Genomic DNA, 17,024 nt, shown 5'->3' with positions numbered 1-17,024 from the left:
TCAACCAAGCCAGGAAGTCCCTGGGCCTGCATCACTGCCGGCAGTTCTTCAACTTGGGCCTGGGGCTCCCCAGAGCGACCATGGATTACTTCCTCAGCCTCAACATGCCCATCTTCGAGCTGTACGGCTTGTCCGAGAGCACGGGCATCCACACGCTCTCCAGGCAGCAGGACTTCCGGCTGCTGAGGTGGGTCTTGGTGGAGGGATGGGCAGACGGGGGGCAGGGTTGTAGGGAGGGGGGATGGCCAGGGCTGACCTTGAACCCCTGCTCCTTGGCCGGGTGCACGTGGTCACCCTACTCCGTTCTTCCCCCACCACGGAAGGCATATCCCAACGAGTGAAAGCAAGTGAACCCGCGTGGAGGGGGGACCAGAGGCCCTTCCGATTCATTTTTTAATTTGCAAACTGTTTTTACTAATGGCCGATAATTTCGGACACCCTGGCCCCTCGGGGGAGAGCACATTCACAGCTGCGGAGACATTACCCTCAAACTTAGCCACTTGGTACAACAAACAGGAGTTCCTGGTCTCTGTGGGTCAGGAGTTTGGGAGCTGCTCCTGCGGCTGCATGGTCCTGGCTGCACACCTGGTCCAAGGTGTGGGCCGGGGCGGCCTCATCCGAAAGCTCAACCAGGGCTGGAGGAGCCACTTAGAGGCGGGCTTCCTCCAAAGCTGCAAGCAAGAGGCCTCTCAGGTCCTTGGGGCTTTTTTTTTTTTTAAGATTTTATTTATTTATTCATTCATGAAACACACACACAGAGAGGCAGAGACACGGACAGAGGGAGAAGCAGGCTCCCTGCAGGGAGCCCAAGGCGGGACTTGATCCCGGGACCCTGGGATCATGCCTAGAGCCAAAGGCAGGTGCTCACCCGCTGAGCCACCCAGGCGTCCACCCTCCTGGCTTTCAGCAGGAGGCTTTGCTTCTTGGCTACACCAACCCATCCATAGGGCCACTTGGGGGTCCCCTGCCATGGCTGACGGCCCCCCCCCAATACAGGAGACCCCAGGGAAGCCACACTCTCCTTTAGGACTAGGATGGCCAGATTCAGCAAATAAAAATACAGGACACCCAGGGAATTTGAATTGCAAACAACCTTTTTTTTTTTTTCTTAAGCATAAGTACATCCCTTGCAATAGGTGGGATATACTTACAGTAATACAAAGATTTGTCATCGGAATATAACCAGGCATCTTATGTTTGATCTGACAACCCAATTATGACCTAACCTCAGAAGTGGCACTATATTATTTCTGCCACATCTGAGGGGTCAGGCCGTCCAGCCCTGCTATTGCAGCCACCGATCCACTGATTTATACCTTAGTTCAGCCCCTCCCCCATTTCCCAGGAGACTTAGCATGTTGAATAAAAAAGGACAAAACAGGGGACTTGGATGCATCAGGGCCCTTTTGGTGTGCTGGCTCTCTCTCCTGCCCTCAGTCTTCTTAACCTGGGGCTCACCTCTCCGCTGACGACCCCGGGGTGACCATTTTCAAAGATAAAGCCAGACACCACTCAGAGCTCTGATTTTATCCACAACTGCTCCTGCAGTGAGAAGGGCCCAGAGTGACCCGACCTCCCCTTCGGTTTGGATCGAGGGGTCGGGGCGGCCTCGAGGGGTCTGCGGGGGTAGGGGCGGCGGTGGGGGCCTGGGCGGCCTGGGAAGTGGCAGTTACGCAGAGCGGGAAGGCAGGAGTTTCACCAACCGAGCCCATCGGGGCCTGTAGGCTGGAGCTTCTCCGTGTTTGTGGCAGGAGGTGGAGGCCAGAGCACGCTGCCCTCCGTGGGGGGAGGAGGGCCCAGGCCTCCCAAAAGCACAGGAGGAGAGAGCCAGTTACCTCCCTGGATGTTCCCTTCGCAAGAGAGGAGCCGGTGCTGGGTGGTAGGTTTGCATCTCAAGGGCCAGAGAAAGGACTCATCCGCAAGCCTGCTAAAGTAGAGAGTAACCGGGCAGTTTAGGGGGCGGCTGGGAAAGTCCCCGGCAGCTTGGAGCTCTCCCAGGCAGGGGTGTCAGGGGGCCCCAGCCACCCGGGGAGGCGGCCCGAGCGTGCCGAAATGCTGACGTGTTCCCAAGTGTCTCTGTGGGAGTGGATGAAAGGCTTTGCGCTCAGAGCCTGCGGTTCTCGAGACCCGGGCCAGGGGCTAGCGAGAGCAGGCCCAGCGTTTGGTCAGGGAGACGCCCGCGTCGCCGTCCTTAGAGCGCCTTGGCTTTGGGGGGACGGGAGCGACTTTCAGCAGAGACCGGATGGAGAGCCAGGCACAAGGCACGGCGTCTCCTGAACCCCCAAACCCAGGGAGGCAAGGGCAGAGGGTGGACGGGCATGGAGGCTGAAGAGAGGACAGGGGACTCGGCCAGAGCTCTGGGCCGCCTGGGTGACGGTATGTGGAGCGGCCAGCCCACGGCTCCGCGATGCTCTTCTGGGGAGCCCGCTCGACGCGGGTGGAGTGGACACTGCGACGCCAGCGGGTGGTGCCCATCGCTGGGGTTAGAGCAGGGAGCCGGCCGGCAGGAAGCCCTGCCACTCGGAGCAGCCCTGGATGCTTCCAGAATAAGACAGCGGGGAAGCCTCTCGATTTTCCATTCTTCGTTGGGGACTTTGCTCGTTGCGGGAGCGTCTGACCGTGAACGAGGGGCTGGGCATCGGCTCTCACGGAGTGGGTCTCGTTCCCGGCTGTTGTTGACAGAGCATCACAGGCCAGGGGCTTTAAAAAAGAAAATTAAATTAAAAAACGCACAGAGCTTTAGTCTCAGTTCTGGAGGCTGCGAGATCAAGGTGTCCCTGACTCGGCCGTGGGCGGCAGGGCCTCTTCCCGGCTCGTGGCGGCCGGCCGGCTTCTCTCCGTGTCTGCACGCCGGGGAGGGACAGCAAGCCCCCTCTGGCACCTCCTCCTAAAGGACATCAGTCCCACCACGAAGTTCCCTCTCTTGGGACCTCACCCAAACCCAACCACCTCCAGATACCATCCCATTGGGGCTCAGGGATTTTTTTGGGGGGAGTGACCCAGTTCAGTGCATGCAGGCTGCGTCCTGGGTGTGGGCCAGGCTGGCGCTGAGGCCCTGCCCTGAGCCTCCAGACAGCCCGGGGAGAAAGCAGGCAAGGCTCTGGGGTGGGGTCCAGGTGCCTGGCTGGGAACCTCCAGCTGTGAGAGGTGAAGCTCCAGCCCGCTCCCCCGCAACCCCCCCAACCAACCCCCCTGGGGGGGGGTCAAGGAAACACGCCGGGGGAGGAGGCGTGTGAGATGCCTCATCCTTGCCTGGGTTGTACGGTTTCCTCTCCTGCCCAGGCACCTTCCACGGCAACCAGCTGCACCGAAAGGTGTCTTGAGTTTATCTGCCTCTTGCCTTGTCCCCTCTGCTCACCTGTGGGCTCCCTGCCAGCTTGGCTCCAGGTCAGGGCGGGCCGAGCCTTCCCTCAGCCTGGGGGAGCACACCCCCTTCCCCTTCTGCAGATCTGCAGGGCTCTAGAAGGCCTAGGATCTGAGCAGTCGGGTGCCTGGGGGAGGAGGAGCACGGAGAGGGGGCGCCCCTATGCCAGGGGGCATCTGTACCCGGAGTGTCTGTGACACCCCTTCCCTGTCACTGTCCCCAGCTGCGGGAAGTCCCTCCCCAGCACCCACACCAAGATGCAGAGAGAAGACGAGGAGGGCATTGGGGACATCCACATCTGGGGCCGGAACGTCTTCATGGGGTATCTCAACGACGAGGAGAACACCCAGGAGAAGATTGATGTCCACGGCTGGCTGCACACGGGGGACCTGGGGTTTTTGGACACCGACGAATTCCTCTACATCGTGGGCAACGCCAGAGGTGAGCCAGACAGGGCTGCCAGGTGCTGCCTCCGACCAGGCCCCACAGGGCTGCTGTGGACAGTGGTGCAGGTTGCACACAGCACAATGACGGGGGTGGACTAAAGTCCCGCTTGGAGGAGGGCCAGGGAGGTGGGGGGGGACGCCCTTGGTGCGCCTGGGCTCTGTCTCTGTCGTTTCTGAACACCAAGGGGTGGTCCGGGCTCCAGGAGAGTGGAAGTGATATGGCTTTTCAGGACCGCAGTCCCGCTCCCTTTCCCCAACGCAGACATCATCACCCTCAGTTCAGGGGAGAGGATCAACCCGAACCCCATCGAGGCGCGGGTGAAGAGGCACATTCCCATCGTGCGCTACGTGGTGGTGGTGGGTCAGGACGCGCCCTACCTGTGCGCCCTGCTCACGCTGAAGGTACCTCACGGCTGGCCTGGAGCCTCGTGGCCGCCCCGGGGCGGGGGGGGGGGGGGGGCTGCCGGCCGGGTTTCAGGACAGGAAGCCAAGCCCAGGGACGGGCCGGGCCCCTGGGGGAGAGGCTCCTGGCCTGTCTCTAGAGAAATGCAGCTGGACCGGAGCCCGGCCCTCCCAGCCCCTTGGACGCGGGGACGTGTAGGGCGACTGTCCCCAGGCTGGGCCTGTTTTCTCATTTGCGCCATGGCGGGGGTGGGGGGTGGGGGGGGGAATGAGGGATGGGGGGATGAGGACCTGGCCCTTCTGCGGGGGAGGGTCGAGAAGACAGTGACCCGGGAGGGCGAGCCCCAGCCTGGGGAGCTGGGCTTGGGAGTGGGCGCGGGGACAGTCTGCCAGCTGCCAGCCCTGTTGCCCCCCAATGTCAGTGCCAAGTCAACATGGACACGGGGGAGCCCCGGAACGCGCTGACCAGTGAGGCGGTGGCTTTCTGCCGGCACCTCAGGAGCCAGGCCACCAGGCTGTCGGACATCGTTTACGACGGAGACCCAGTGGTGCTGGAGTTCATCAGTCAGGGGATCGACGCCGCCAACGCGGAGGTCAGCTCAGACAGCGCCAAGATCGTCAAGTGGACCATCCTCGAGACGGACTTCTCTGTGGCTGGAGGGGAGCTGGGTGAGCTGGGGCGGGCGGGGGGGGGGGGGGGCGGGGCAGCCTGCACCCAAGCCCCTGGCCAGCTGGGATCCCAGCACCCCCGAGGAATGTGGCAGGTCCTAGCGCAGGATGGAGAGTCTCAGGGCGCTCTGGGAGGGGCCTATTGTATCTCCTCCTTGGGCCCCCCCATCCAAGCCGCCCTCTGTTCCGGCACCGGGCGCCCCCCCTGCACCCTTAGGACGGATCAGACCCACTAACATCTCATCCTGTGGTGAGGGGGGCCCCTGCGGGGGAGTGGGGATGAGAGGAGGCCCCGCCTTGGACCTGATTCTCTTACAGGGGCCACCACCAAACTGAAGAGGGCCATGGTGGCCAAGATCTACCAAACTGAAATTGAGAGATTTTACGAGGAGGACGAGGAGTCCTAGCAGCCAGGAGAGGCCCCGGGGTTCCTGCTTGGTCACGGGGCTTTGATCCCCCTCCCTCCATCCCCCTATCTGGGATGATTGGGGATGATCGGGATGATCGGAGGATGGAGGAGCTGATTGTAGAGGGAGGGAAGCTGCTCTGAGTGCCAAGTGCCCATCGGGTGGTTTTAACTAAAATGCCCCCCCTCTATGGGGCAGTGTTTTAGATTTAAAGGTAAAAGGGTAATAAAATGTGGTTTTGCTAAAGCAGTGGTTCTTACCCAGTTGACCCTGCACCCCCCAGGACACATGTGGTGATGTCTGGGGGCAGTTTTGGTTGTCCCCACTAAGGCAGGCAGGTGCTACTGGCAGCTGGTGGGGGGAGGCCAGAGATGCTGCTCAGCACCCCACAGGGAGCCAGCAGCACTTCCCACACCAGGAAAAACTGCCCGGCCACAAAATGGCAATGGTGCCGAGGGGGCTGAGGGGTTTCATTCTGCAGGCTCTGGGAAAGTAAAAAACGGAGCTGATGATACTCATAGGCTTCTTCAGTTTGAAAACTATAGACACGCTAACGGCGCAGGCACGTCCCCCTCCCCGGCTGTTTGTGGGCACGCGGAGACGATGGCTGGGGGTTCTCTGGGAACCCACCTAAACGCCAGCTAGGACACATTTTTTTTTTTTTTTGAATTAAAATGAAAACAAAAATGTTAACGGGAAACTTCAGAACGAGATAAAGGGAATGTTCTAGAACTCGAGCTGATGAGGTTATGTGGGAAAGCAAACACGCACGCGCATCTGGGGACATTCTAAAAAGGGGACGATAATTAACAAAGGGGGGGGGACTGGTTCTACCGGATAATAAAGAAATTACAAAGCAGCAGTAATTGAAAGCTCAACGATGGGCATCAGTAATAGATGTGCAGAGGAGAGGAGCCCGGCACAGAAAAAAAACCACATGTGTGCAGGAGTTGAGTGGCCTTTCACATAAGTGGGGGAAGCACTGTATGGTGACAGTGGCCGTAACTGCGGACGGAGCACCTCAGGTGGCGATGGGGGAACCAGGGCTGGGCCCTGCCTCTCCGTAGGGTGGCCTCCAGACAGAGCAAACCGAAAGGTGAGAAGAAGGGAGAGAAAGACAAACTGCTGGAAGCAGCCGGGAGGGAACTTGTGAAACGCAGGTGGTCCTCGGCAAGGAGGGGGGGGGGCAAGGGCCTGATAGAGACACAAGGCTTCCGCGTGGTGAGGGACGCTGTGCACAACACACCGAGGGCCACGTCGCATGCTCCACGAGGAGCCCCTAGAAAGGTGGGGGAGGCCAGAGCAGGGCTGGAGGGGTGAGGCGAGCTGGACGTCGGTGCAAGGACTTGAGATGAGCTCTCAGGGGTCCTGAGGGCAACGTGTGCAGGCGTGCCCGCCGTGCGCCGTCTGGCGGATGATGGCCCCCAGGGACACAGGAGCAAGTGGGCCCGGAGAGCAGGCAGGATCGAGGATCCCGCCCAGGGTGCCCGGGCCCTTGGAGCCTTCAGATTTGTCCTGAGCCTGCATCGTGAAAACAGAAATTTAAAGTGTTATGATTTGGGAATAGTCGAGGCAGAAAGGTTCTGCGTGGGTGAAAGAAACCAAGCACTCAAATGTATGGAAACGGTTTTCAACTAGGAAGACAAAAAGGAAACTTTAAAGGCACCAGAGACCAAAGACTCAAAGGGGCAGGAGGCTGGAGGGCAGACTCCCCCCAACGGGACCAGCGGCCCACCTAGAACCCCCCCCCCCAGTGTAAACGCCTTTACCGAATTCCCCAGGCTTAAGGACCGGGATCCCCGATGCACCCGCGGGAAGGCGGAGGTTGCCACCGGGGCAAACACACACACAGGCAGCTGCGGTGGCACCTGCCTGGGCTTGAGCAGCTCGGAAATGCACCTACACGCCGCCCCGCGGGCCGTGGGGACGCCGGCGACAGCACCCACCCTCCAGGGCTCGAGAAGGGCTGGGTCCTTGGCCCCAGGTGGGCCTTCCCCGCGTGGTGGGGCTCCGGCAGCCCTGGGCACCCCTCTAGACCCTCCCTCCCTCGCTCCCTGCCCCTGGCGCAGGGGCTCAGATCAGACTCTGCCCCGCAGGACTTGCACAATCCTCCCCTGGTAGGAGAGATGGGGCCGGGGAGTAGAGGTTTTGCCCAAGCCGAGAAGAAAGGCTCCTGGGGACGCCGGTGCGGCCAGCTGTCCCGCTCTGCCACTCGGAGTCCAGAGCAAAGCCCTCGGCAGACCAACCAGCTCTCAGCAAAGGAGCACTTCCACGGGTTTCCACCTATCTTGCCCTCTATCACCTCCCCCTCCCCCCAGTCCTCCCCTCCCCCACCCTCCCGTTCCATCTTGTGAAGTCAGGCTTGTTTTTCAACTCCAACCTTGCGGCCTGCTTCCAAGGGAACAACACACCATCAAAAAGAGGACCCGAGACCAAACTGTCCACCAGGGTTCCTCTTGGGTTTCTAGGCCTGCCGTCCCTGTTCCTCCAGGATGCCAACCTTGCTCACGCGCCCCCGTCCCCCACTCCTGCTGCCCAGACCTGACGCCCACCCTTCCCCCCCCTTCCTGGTGGTTCGAGGACAAGCCAAGCGGACGCATGAGGCTCCACACGTAGGTCTGCTTTCCCATCTGACTTTATTTCACTTTTTTTTTCTATAAAACTCCTCCATAATTTCACAATTTAACAAAAAGTTTAAAATCCAGGACAGAAACAATCCTGTAACTTATTACAAACACGATTCTCCTTTATTCCTTTTATCCAGGAGTTGGTCTCGGGCCGATGAGTGTCCTAGTTCCTAGTGAGACACATTCTTTGTAAAAACCCTTATGGGTAAAAAAGGTATTCGATACCTTTTGCTTTCAGGTGTCGGTTTACATTTTGTTCAGGAGATAGCAAAACACAGGGATTTGCACTGGGGGCAGGGGGCTTAACACTAAACACGCGGCAATCACAAAGTGCCGGCCCCTTCCTATGGAAGTGTCCCCAGAGCCCTCGGAGGCCCAGCTGCCGGGCAGCTGGGGGGCAGGGCGGGGGAGCAGCTGGGAATGCTGCGGTCAGGGCCCTGGTTGCCTGGTGCGTCCATCAGGTGATCGCGGGGCCAGCACTGGGCCCAGAGCAGCCCTGGGGACAGCGCTGGGGCCTTCTGGCCAGAGGAGGTAACTGAGAAATGGGTTGGTGCTTCCGAAGGCCCCAGAAACAGCAGGGGGGCCAGACGCTGCTGCTCCTGAGGGCAGGCCAAGGCCTGGCCTTCCTCCAGCTGCTCCCTGGGCACAGCCCGGCTCCAGAGCAGAGCGCTGCCCAAGTCGCCGTGTGGAGCTCAGGAGGGCCTGAGGCCCTTCCCAGGAGATGCTCCCGAGGGGGAAGGACCAGCTCAGGCTCCTGGCCATGGCCCCCAGCAGCCCTCTGTGCACGGAGGGCTGGGCAGCTGCTGCCTTCCGTGTAGCCCATGTCAGGCCAGTTCCTTCTGTCCAATGTCTTAGAGTTTCCAGAGAAGAAAGATGCCCCACTTTGGAGTATTGTTGGCCTGCCTGGGGAAGGGGACGGTGACAGCACGGAGCCTGCCACACAGGCCTGCCCTCTTCCTAATACCTCAAGGCAGTGGGGTCAGGAGAGAATCGGAGCAGATGGCGAGGAGTCTCGGAGGTTTCCTCTGAAAAGTTCTCGGGCCTTCCCGGCGAGTTCTGGGGATTTCACCAGGGAGGCTGAAGTTTGGGAAAGTCTTGGAGGCAGGACTCCCCAGGGAGTGTTTAGGGTCTGCCTGACAGACGGAATTGGAATCAGAGACACACACGACAGTTGGGAACCACAGGGAAGGGGAGCTTGGCACTCCCCGCATGGGAACTCATGAACTGGGGGGAGGAGGCCCTCTGACAGTGGGCTGGGGGGAGAGGGTGAGCCCACCTCCGGGCCTGTCCTTTCCCCACATCTCCTTCAGGGCAAAGGTTGGTGGGGGGCAGGGGGAGCCTTGAGTCGAGATCTGGGGAATAGAGGCTGAGCAAACAGGGTCCCAGCCCCCAGGAGCCCCACCCAAGGTGGGCTCACGCCATGAGGACATCTTGGCTGAGAGGGAGGAGGAACCAGTTTGGCCCTTGGAGAGTCTCAGGCATGCGAGGAGTTGGGTCTCTGGACTGGCGTGACTCGCAGGGGTGGGAGGGCCGAGCCTAAACCAGAGACAGGTGTGCCCAGAAAGGCCTGCCACTGGCTGGGCCCTGGCACGAGGGGCTGGCTCTGAGTCCTGACGCTCCTCAAAAAAACTCCACAAACTATCCCGTCTTATTTGGCAAAAGCTCATTTTTTCAAAGTTCGAAGACTCCAACAACAGAAGGGAGGAAGAGGATCCTATGGAAGGAGGAAGAGGACGAGCCGTGGGGGGCGACACACGTCATGGCCTGTGGCTGGTGGAGGCCAGGAGGTCTGCTCCTGGAGGTGGCCCCCAGTCTGACCAGGCGCCAAGTGCGCGGCGGCCCCTGGGTGCCTGAGGACCTGCTGCCCCATCGTAGTGTTCACTGGCCCTGGGCAGGGCCCTCCGCGCCCCGGGACGACGAGAACATCCTGGGAACCACAGAGGGACGATTCCTCCCCTCGCCTGGAGAGGGCCGGTGGTGCTCCAGCTCGGCCTCCAGCCCAAGGACAAGACCAGTGGAAACATCTTAACCTAAAAGTCCCGCCTTACTCACCCCCCACCCCCCACGTGCACTGCTGCCACGGAAACGCACACCCAGAAACCGCTCTGGTACCTACAGTGCATACACAAGTACACTAGAGAGAACTATACAGACAGAGTCCCAGCACAGTGAGAGCCCGCCGAGGCGCTGCGGCCCTCTGCGCTCCTGGGGCACGGTGGGGGAGGGGGGTGTGAACCGTTTGGGAAGGCTGGAGGCAGTGCCCTGGCTGCTCAGAGAGGCCCGGGCAGTGAAACCAAGCCTCATGCCCCGCCGTGGAGCAAGGCCCCCACTGCCGGCCACATTTCCTCCCCTTCTGAAGTGAGGCCTGGTGCTGCCTTCAACACCAGCTGCTTTCCAAGGGGGGCTCAGGTGACGGCCCCTGAGTATTGGGGAGCAGCGGCGCTGGCCTGCCCCCCCTCAGCCTCAGGGCTCCCGGTGAGGTGGTGGGGAGGGCGGGCTGGGAGCCGACGAGGAAAGTGCAGCTGGCCGTGTGGGCCGAGGACAGGGCGGTCACTAAGGCAGTGCTGCGGGTGGGTAAGTCGAGAGAGAAGAAGGAAGGCGGGGCCCGGACGCGGCCTCCTGGGGCCCCAGCGGAGAGGGCCCGGCACCCGGCCCAGGGTCATGTGGCCACGGCCTCCAGGTAGCTCTGCAGCTTACGCACGGTGGTCTCGTCCAGGGAGAAGAGATCAAAGTCGAAGGTGGTGTTGGTGACGTTGAAGTGGCCGGTCTCCTCGATCAGGTTGACGATCTAGAAGGTGGTGGCGGGGTGGCTTCAGGAGCAGGACGAAGGTCTAGGGCCGCCCTCTCCCACCATCCGGGAGGGGAGGGAGGGGAGGGGAGGGGGGAGGGGCCGAGGAGGGAGGGGGAGGGGAGGAATTCCTGGCTTGGCAGCCAGGGGTCCAGCAGCGGCAGAACAACACCCCCTTCAGCCAGGCCCCCTCAGGGGCGGAGGGCGGGGTGGGGGGGCACTGAGGGGCGGGGCGGGGCCAGTACCTGTTGCAGCACGTTGCGCTCCCGCAGCGCCATCAGCCTCCGGTGCAGTTCCACCAGCTCGTCGGTGTAGGCCTGGGGGCGAGGCTGCGCTCAGCGCTCAGCGCAGGCCTCCGCCCCGCCCCGCCCCGCCCGCGGGGCCCACCCGTCTTGGCTCAGGGCCCTGGGAAACAGGAAGGCCTGCCGGCAGCCTAGGGCGCTCACGGCGGTCCAGCTGGGGGGGTGGGGGGGGGACACGGACGCGGGGGGGGGGACAGGGTTCCCTCCCACCACCTGCCCAGTCCAGGCCCGCCACCTTGTCGTAGGTGCCCCTCTTGAGGATCTTCTCAGGTTTGCTGCAGGACTCGGGGCTCCTCCGGCCTGATGCCTGCAGGGCAAACCCGGGTCTGCTCAGTGCTCTCCCCAGAGTCCCCTCCCCACCGCCCCCTGCCCGCAGGAGGCTCTCCCACCCCTCCAGGGCCATTTGCCCTAAGCCCTGGACTGCCAGTTCCCCCTCCTCTGATGATGACTCCAAAGGCGGCCCATCCTGGGGAGCAGACACCTCTCTGGGTCCTGGGGGGCGGGGGGCAAGCCTCCCTCTGCCCCCACCATCAGCCTCAAACTTTGGAGAACTACAGCCCAGGATCAGAGCAAGGCCCATCCCTCAGCCCTGCCTCCAGGACATGAGGGCAAAGACTTGACCACCCAAGAGATCTCCTCCTCCTCCTCCTCCCCACCCAGGGGGCTTACCTTGCTGTTAGGTGGGGGTGGTTTCTTGGAGGGAGGGGGCTCTCGGCTGGGCAGGCAGGAGTCAGCGCTGTTGTCACTCTCACTGTCACTGAAGCTCAACCTGAACACAGAACACAGCGCCCTGTCAGGCCTCCACCACCTGCTGCTCCAGGGACCTTCGGTCTTGGCTCCTGCCCTGTGGGAGGCCACGTGTTCTGCGCTTCCCTGGACCTCAGGAGACCAACCTCACCCAGTTACAGGCAGCTACTGCCAACCGAAGGCAGCTCTGCTTTCAAGGCACAGAGCCCCAAGGGCAGGTCGCTGACACCCGGAGAGGCTCAGGGGGGACCCCTAGGGCAGGGCTCCTGGGTCAGAACACAACCCACTGGCACTCCCTCAGCTCTGCTGCCGGTGACCTCATAGGTGGAGCTGCCTGTGGAATTTGCCCAGAGCCAACCGTAGCTCCCACCTGACCTGACGCACTCTGGATGAACAGCAGGCTTCCAGGAGGCACACTGGGCACCCTGTCCCCGGGGACAAGTGTCCACACTCAGAAGGAAGGGCATGATGGCTCAGAATCCCTAGCACACATGAACCTATAGCCACGTCTTTCTCCCTACGTCTGCACAGAACATGCCAGCCTGCTGCCTTCAGCATTCTCCAGAGAGTCTCGAAGCACAGTAAGCAGGTGTGGAGGCAGCTCATCCGTGGGCCAGCCACACACAGCACCCTTGGGAAGTCTCTGTCCAGGGCCCCAAGGCCCTGAGGACACTAGGCTTGACCTAGTGAGGAGCCCCCACAGCCGTGACTTCCCGACTTGTCTACCACGCCAGATCCGCCTCCTGCTTTCTCCCGCTGGAAACAGGCCTCCCCACGGAACACAGTGCCAGAAGCACTGAGGCACACGTGGCGGCCAGAACCTCAGCCCTGGGGGCTCTGGTCTCACTCCCCCGAGGTCAGGGCTGCCCTGTCCTCAGGGGGGTTTCTCCCTCGAGCAGCATCAGTCCCCAGGGCCTGCTGTCTTCGGGGCAGAGGCTGCTCTCTCCGCAGCTCCCGCAGCTGCAGGTCATGGGGCTGGGGGGGGGCAGGGGGAGACCAGGCAGGCGGGCAGTCTCTGCGTTGCCAGGGTAGCACTATAGCATCATCCAGGCCCACACATGGCCCCCGTGCCCACACACCCTTCCCTTTCCCCGCCTCTGTGGGCCCACCAGGCAGCAGATCCCTGGAAACAGGATGAAGTGGGGTTCTCTCAGCTTATCCCAGGCAGCCAGTGTGGCCCCCTCCCTGGCGCCCCCACCTCACACATCTGCCCCTGGAAAGGACACTGAAGACACTCATGCACATCTGGTCCCTGCGCTACTCTGGAAGCCACTCAGGGTGGGACCCACGTGCGTTAGTGCCCTCAGCCCCCTGCTCCCAGGACACATCACAACCCACACTAAACACTGCCAGCATCATACTGGGCAGAGCAGGAAACACAGCAGTCACCTCTGCCCCGGGACAGTCCCGATCCCTGCCGGCCCATGCCCCAGCTTCCCTTACCTAGAGGGTGGGTGCTGGCAAATGCAAAAGCCTGTTTAAAGACTCCCTCAGCGGGAGCGCGGATCTAACCACCATGGCTAATGCAGCCCCGACACCCAGCCTATTTTAAAGGGGAGCTGCTGAGATCCCCAGATCTTGGCCTCATAGGAAGGAGGACCTGTATTAAGACGGGACCACTGACTCCCAGGTCAGCCCTGTCTGCAGACCTGGAGTGAGGCCGACATTTGCTCTGGGCTGGAGACTAAGGCTGGGGGCGGGGGGTGGGGGGGCTCCCAGGCTCTGGGGGTGCCCAAAGGAGGAGCCTCAGCTCGCCCTGCTGAGGTCAGAACAGACGTCACCTTCCCCAGGCCGGTGGGCAGCCACTGCAGCTCCCCATGCTGGGGTGTCTGCAGGGCCTTATGCCACACTTATGGGTGAGGGGGAAGAGGAAGCAGTTCCCTGGCCCAGAAGCAGAGGCACAAGCACTCCTCCCCCCATATACCCTTGACCAAGACTGGCCCTCGGGCTGCCACGCATGCCTCACTCCCTTCTCAGATGGCGATTGCACTTCTTTCCCTGAACACCCTGGGCCCTTCCTGCCAGCCAGCCACCTGAAGAGCCTCAGCTTCATGAAACTGAGAGAGCGTGCAGCCCCCAGGTGCGCCTTGGGTGTCCCAAGGACACTCCCACCCTGGCCTTGCCGCCTCGAAGCCCCACAACCGCAGCACAGGCAGGCAAGAGCCACCCTAGTTCACCCCCACGCCCGCCCACCTCGCTCCCCACCGGCCCAGGCACCTGGAATCCCTCCCAGCATTCGTCTTGCCAGAGGCCTCCTCGCCTGATGAAGAGTCGTCCTCATCGGATTCCTCAGACTGCAGGTCCTCCACCATGGAGCGCAGGGGTCCTGGGGAGGACAGTGACAGAGGGAGGGAAGGGGAGAGAAGCCAGATCAGGGCTCTGCCTGGACCCTACCGGTTTCCCTGCATGCCCAGGGCTACACAGAGCTTCCTGAAACCATGGCCCCCCAAACACACCCATGCAAACCTGCCTCGGAGGTCCCTCTGGCCAGGGTGAAGACTGCCACCCACCTCCTAAGGGGGCCGCTGGCTCCCCTGCCCCCTACCTTCCTGGCCCTGCTCGCAGGCCTCTGGCACCTGGCCCGGCTCGCGGGTCTCTGGCCCCTGGACCTGCTCCAGGGCCTCTGGCCCCTGGCCTGTAACAGGACTGCAGGGCCCCTCCATTGCCCAGGCCGATGGGGCAGCCCTCCTCTGCTCTGGGTGCAGGGAGCACAGCCTCTGCCTAGAGCCACGGCAAGCCAGCCCTGGCCAGGGAGGGCGAGGCAGCCAGCCCTGGGGGCTACAGAACCCTCCTGGGCAGACTGCACCCCTGTTCCGGGCTGCCCAGCCCCTTAGCAACCCCCTCCGCTGCTCTGGGCCAACCGTCCTCTCCTCTCTCCAGAGGCTCACAGTTCCAGTCCCCTACAGACGGCATCTTGGTTTATATTCCTGTTACCAAGGCAACAGAGGGACACAAAGCCCTCAATTACCTTGGTCACATGATCCTGCTTGGGCAGGTTCCCCCTCCCTTCCCCGTAGATAAGAACCCTTGGAGAGAGTGTGGGCTTTGAGCATCCCATCCCCCATTCCCCTCAGCGACTGCTGTCTGAATTCCAGGCCAGACCCTCCCCCACCCCCCATCCCCCCCACCCCCGCACATGCTCCAGTCCCCAGCTCTCCCAACCCTTGATTCTAGGCTGTGGGGGCAGGAGAATATTGGCCCAAGCCACCAGAAGAAACGCTTCCGGTTTGAGGGTGGGCCCCTAGCTGCCCTTTCACATCAGCAGCCGGCAGGCAGGGGCCCCCTGAGGCCCACACAGCACCTAAGGAAGGCCCTCCCTGCTCTGAGGTGGCCAAGTGGCCTTTATGGCTTCTCCCCATGAGATATGCAGGGAAAAGACAGACATGCAGACTGCTGGGCTCTGAGCCCGAGTGTCAGCCAAACATGCAGCAGGAGCAGAGCATTCCTGCCCCATCCCAGGAGAGCTCTGGTGGGGTGGTGGTCAGTGGGGATGGGGGTGAAGATAGAGTGTGGCTGGGTGAGGAAGGGGATGGGGGTGGGGGTGAGGATGGGGTGAAGACTACGGAAGGGGTGAGGTGAGGATGGGGTGGCGGGCAGGCAGAGGAAATGAAGCCTCTATCTGCTGAGGCGGGGGGTGCTGGCAAGGAGGGTATCGATCGGACCAGGCCTGGGCTTCTCTCCAGAGGCCCCCCACACACACAGCCAAACCTGAGGGCCCAGGAGACTGATACCAAAAAAACGAAAGACCACCAGAAAGAGCAGCACTTCTCACACCCAGCTGGAGGTCAGCTGACCTGCTTCTGTTTCGCTAATACAGACTCCCTGAGCTTCCACAGACCTATGGACATGGGTCTCTGTCCAGGGCCAGGCTGCCCCACCCTTCCTGTCATCTAGGACCTGCTGTCCCCAGCCCCTAGTAAGGCGTCCAAGAACCGTTAGAGCCGGGGCAGCAGCATTCGGACTTGGAGTGTGCTGACGCCCGGGCAGGAAATAAGCCCCCCTGCAAGTCAACCCCATGAAGACAGTCGTGAAGCCCTTTGATTGGAGCCCAGACCAGAACACTCCCCAGGGGCTGTGACTCTGTCCCCCACCCGACCTCCCCCCCACCCCTCCCTGCTTTGCACCACGCACCTTGACTGTGGTTCTGGGAAGGCTCGAAGTCCGAATCCGAACTGGAGTCGGAGCTGGAGCTGGAGTTGGATGGGCTCGACTGGGCAGACTTCAGCCCGGGGCAATGCGGATGGGCAGGGCAGGGGAGAGAAAACAAGAATACTCTCTCAGTCCGGAGAAAAAGAGCAGACACTAAATGCCCTCTGGCCGCAGGAACACCTGGCCAGTCTCTGCCCAGATCCCGATTTAAAGGGTCACTGGAGCGCCAGATGCCAGCACCCCTGGCCTAAAGCTCATACAAGCTCTGGGTGCATGGGCTGCCTGGCCTCCAGCTCCCCCTGGGTCCCAGGACACCAGCCAGCATGCACAACGTCACGAAGGACCTTTCTTTTTCCACTGAGAGACTTGAAATCCTAGCAGTTGCAGGACAAGCTGCATACCACACGTTCAGTCTGTCCATACGCCTGGACAGGAGGACAGGAAACTAGTCAAGCTCTTGATGCAGGGCAGGGGGCAGCACCTCTGTGGCTGCCCATCTGTTGGTGGGTCCTACCCTCCTCTGGTGACAGCACGTGCTGGCTGATGTGGGCAGCGGTGCTGCAGGGTACAGCTGAAGGGCCTAGACAGGAGGGGTGGGTGCAGAGACCCAGGTGCTCACAGCCCATCCCAAGGCCAAGGGAGGCCGAAAGCTGTCTCCCTGCCATGTGCTATCATCCACCAGGTGCCTGAGGTCATGATGAGCATGTGTGCACATGACAAGCAGGTGAGGACAGGGCAGACTGGAGCCTGCCCATGGTGTGCACAGCCAGTCACGCCCATCCCCTTTCTCTTCCTGCAGCCAGCCGCCCCAACTCAGCCACCAGGGGGCAGTAAAAGCCAAACAGGGACACCAGACCCTAGGACAGGGGAGGGCAGTGGTTAAGCTACCTGGGGCTCCACATCCTGTGGGTAACACGTGCACAAGGCAGGGACCTCTGGCAGAACAGAGGCAGCGTCTGCTCCTGGACCCTTGGTTTCTGCCAACAAGCTCCTCCAAAGGAGCAGCGCAGGAAGCCATGGGCTAGGGGCACAGCTTCCAAAGGGCAGAGGAGCAGAGTCTGCAGCTCAGGGGGGCTGCTTGGCCCAGGGTGTGCTCCACGCACTGGGGACCCAGAAAGCTCAT

The 17,024-nt window shown here is 61.7% G+C and overlaps 2 protein-coding genes across 8 annotated transcripts in view; one reads left to right on the top strand and one right to left on the bottom strand.

Moving 5' to 3' along the window:
• The window catches only part of LOC144290749 (long-chain-fatty-acid--CoA ligase ACSBG2-like), a 20,859-nt gene extending 15,325 nt beyond the window's left edge, over nucleotides 1-5,534 (top strand). For all 4 annotated transcript variants that reach the window (XM_077860298.1, XM_077860296.1, XM_077860299.1 and 1 more), the window contains exons 10-14: nucleotides 1-187; nucleotides 3,588-3,805; nucleotides 4,073-4,212; nucleotides 4,635-4,881; nucleotides 5,200-5,534. The exon at nucleotides 1-187 is cut by the window's left edge and continues 47 nt beyond it. In XM_077860298.1, coding sequence (XP_077716424.1) covers nucleotides 1-187; nucleotides 3,588-3,805; nucleotides 4,073-4,212; nucleotides 4,635-4,881; nucleotides 5,200-5,288 — 881 coding nt within the window. In that variant the 3' untranslated portion in view covers nucleotides 5,289-5,534. The remainder of the gene's footprint in view (nucleotides 188-3,587; nucleotides 3,806-4,072; nucleotides 4,213-4,634; nucleotides 4,882-5,199) is intronic.
• A 2,371-nt stretch (nucleotides 5,535-7,905) lies between these two features.
• Nucleotides 7,906-17,024, bottom strand: part of MLLT1 (MLLT1 super elongation complex subunit) — a 67,318-nt gene continuing 58,199 nt past the window's right edge. For all 4 annotated transcript variants that reach the window (XM_077860279.1, XM_077860280.1, XM_077860281.1 and 1 more), the window contains 6 exons: nucleotides 15,884-15,971; nucleotides 13,970-14,078; nucleotides 11,675-11,774; nucleotides 11,241-11,312; nucleotides 10,949-11,020; nucleotides 7,906-10,703 (listed from right to left, as the gene is read on the bottom strand). In XM_077860279.1, coding sequence (XP_077716405.1) covers nucleotides 10,575-10,703; nucleotides 10,949-11,020; nucleotides 11,241-11,312; nucleotides 11,675-11,774; nucleotides 13,970-14,078; nucleotides 15,884-15,971 — 570 coding nt within the window. In that variant the 3' untranslated portion in view covers nucleotides 7,906-10,574. The remainder of the gene's footprint in view (nucleotides 10,704-10,948; nucleotides 11,021-11,240; nucleotides 11,313-11,674; nucleotides 11,775-13,969; nucleotides 14,079-15,883; nucleotides 15,972-17,024) is intronic.

Source organism: Canis aureus, chromosome 19, assembly GCF_053574225.1.
Source record: "Canis aureus isolate CA01 chromosome 19, VMU_Caureus_v.1.0, whole genome shotgun sequence".
Lineage (NCBI taxonomy): Eukaryota > Metazoa > Chordata > Mammalia > Carnivora > Canidae > Canis > Canis aureus.
This window is presented reverse-complemented; position numbering and strand designations above follow the sequence as displayed.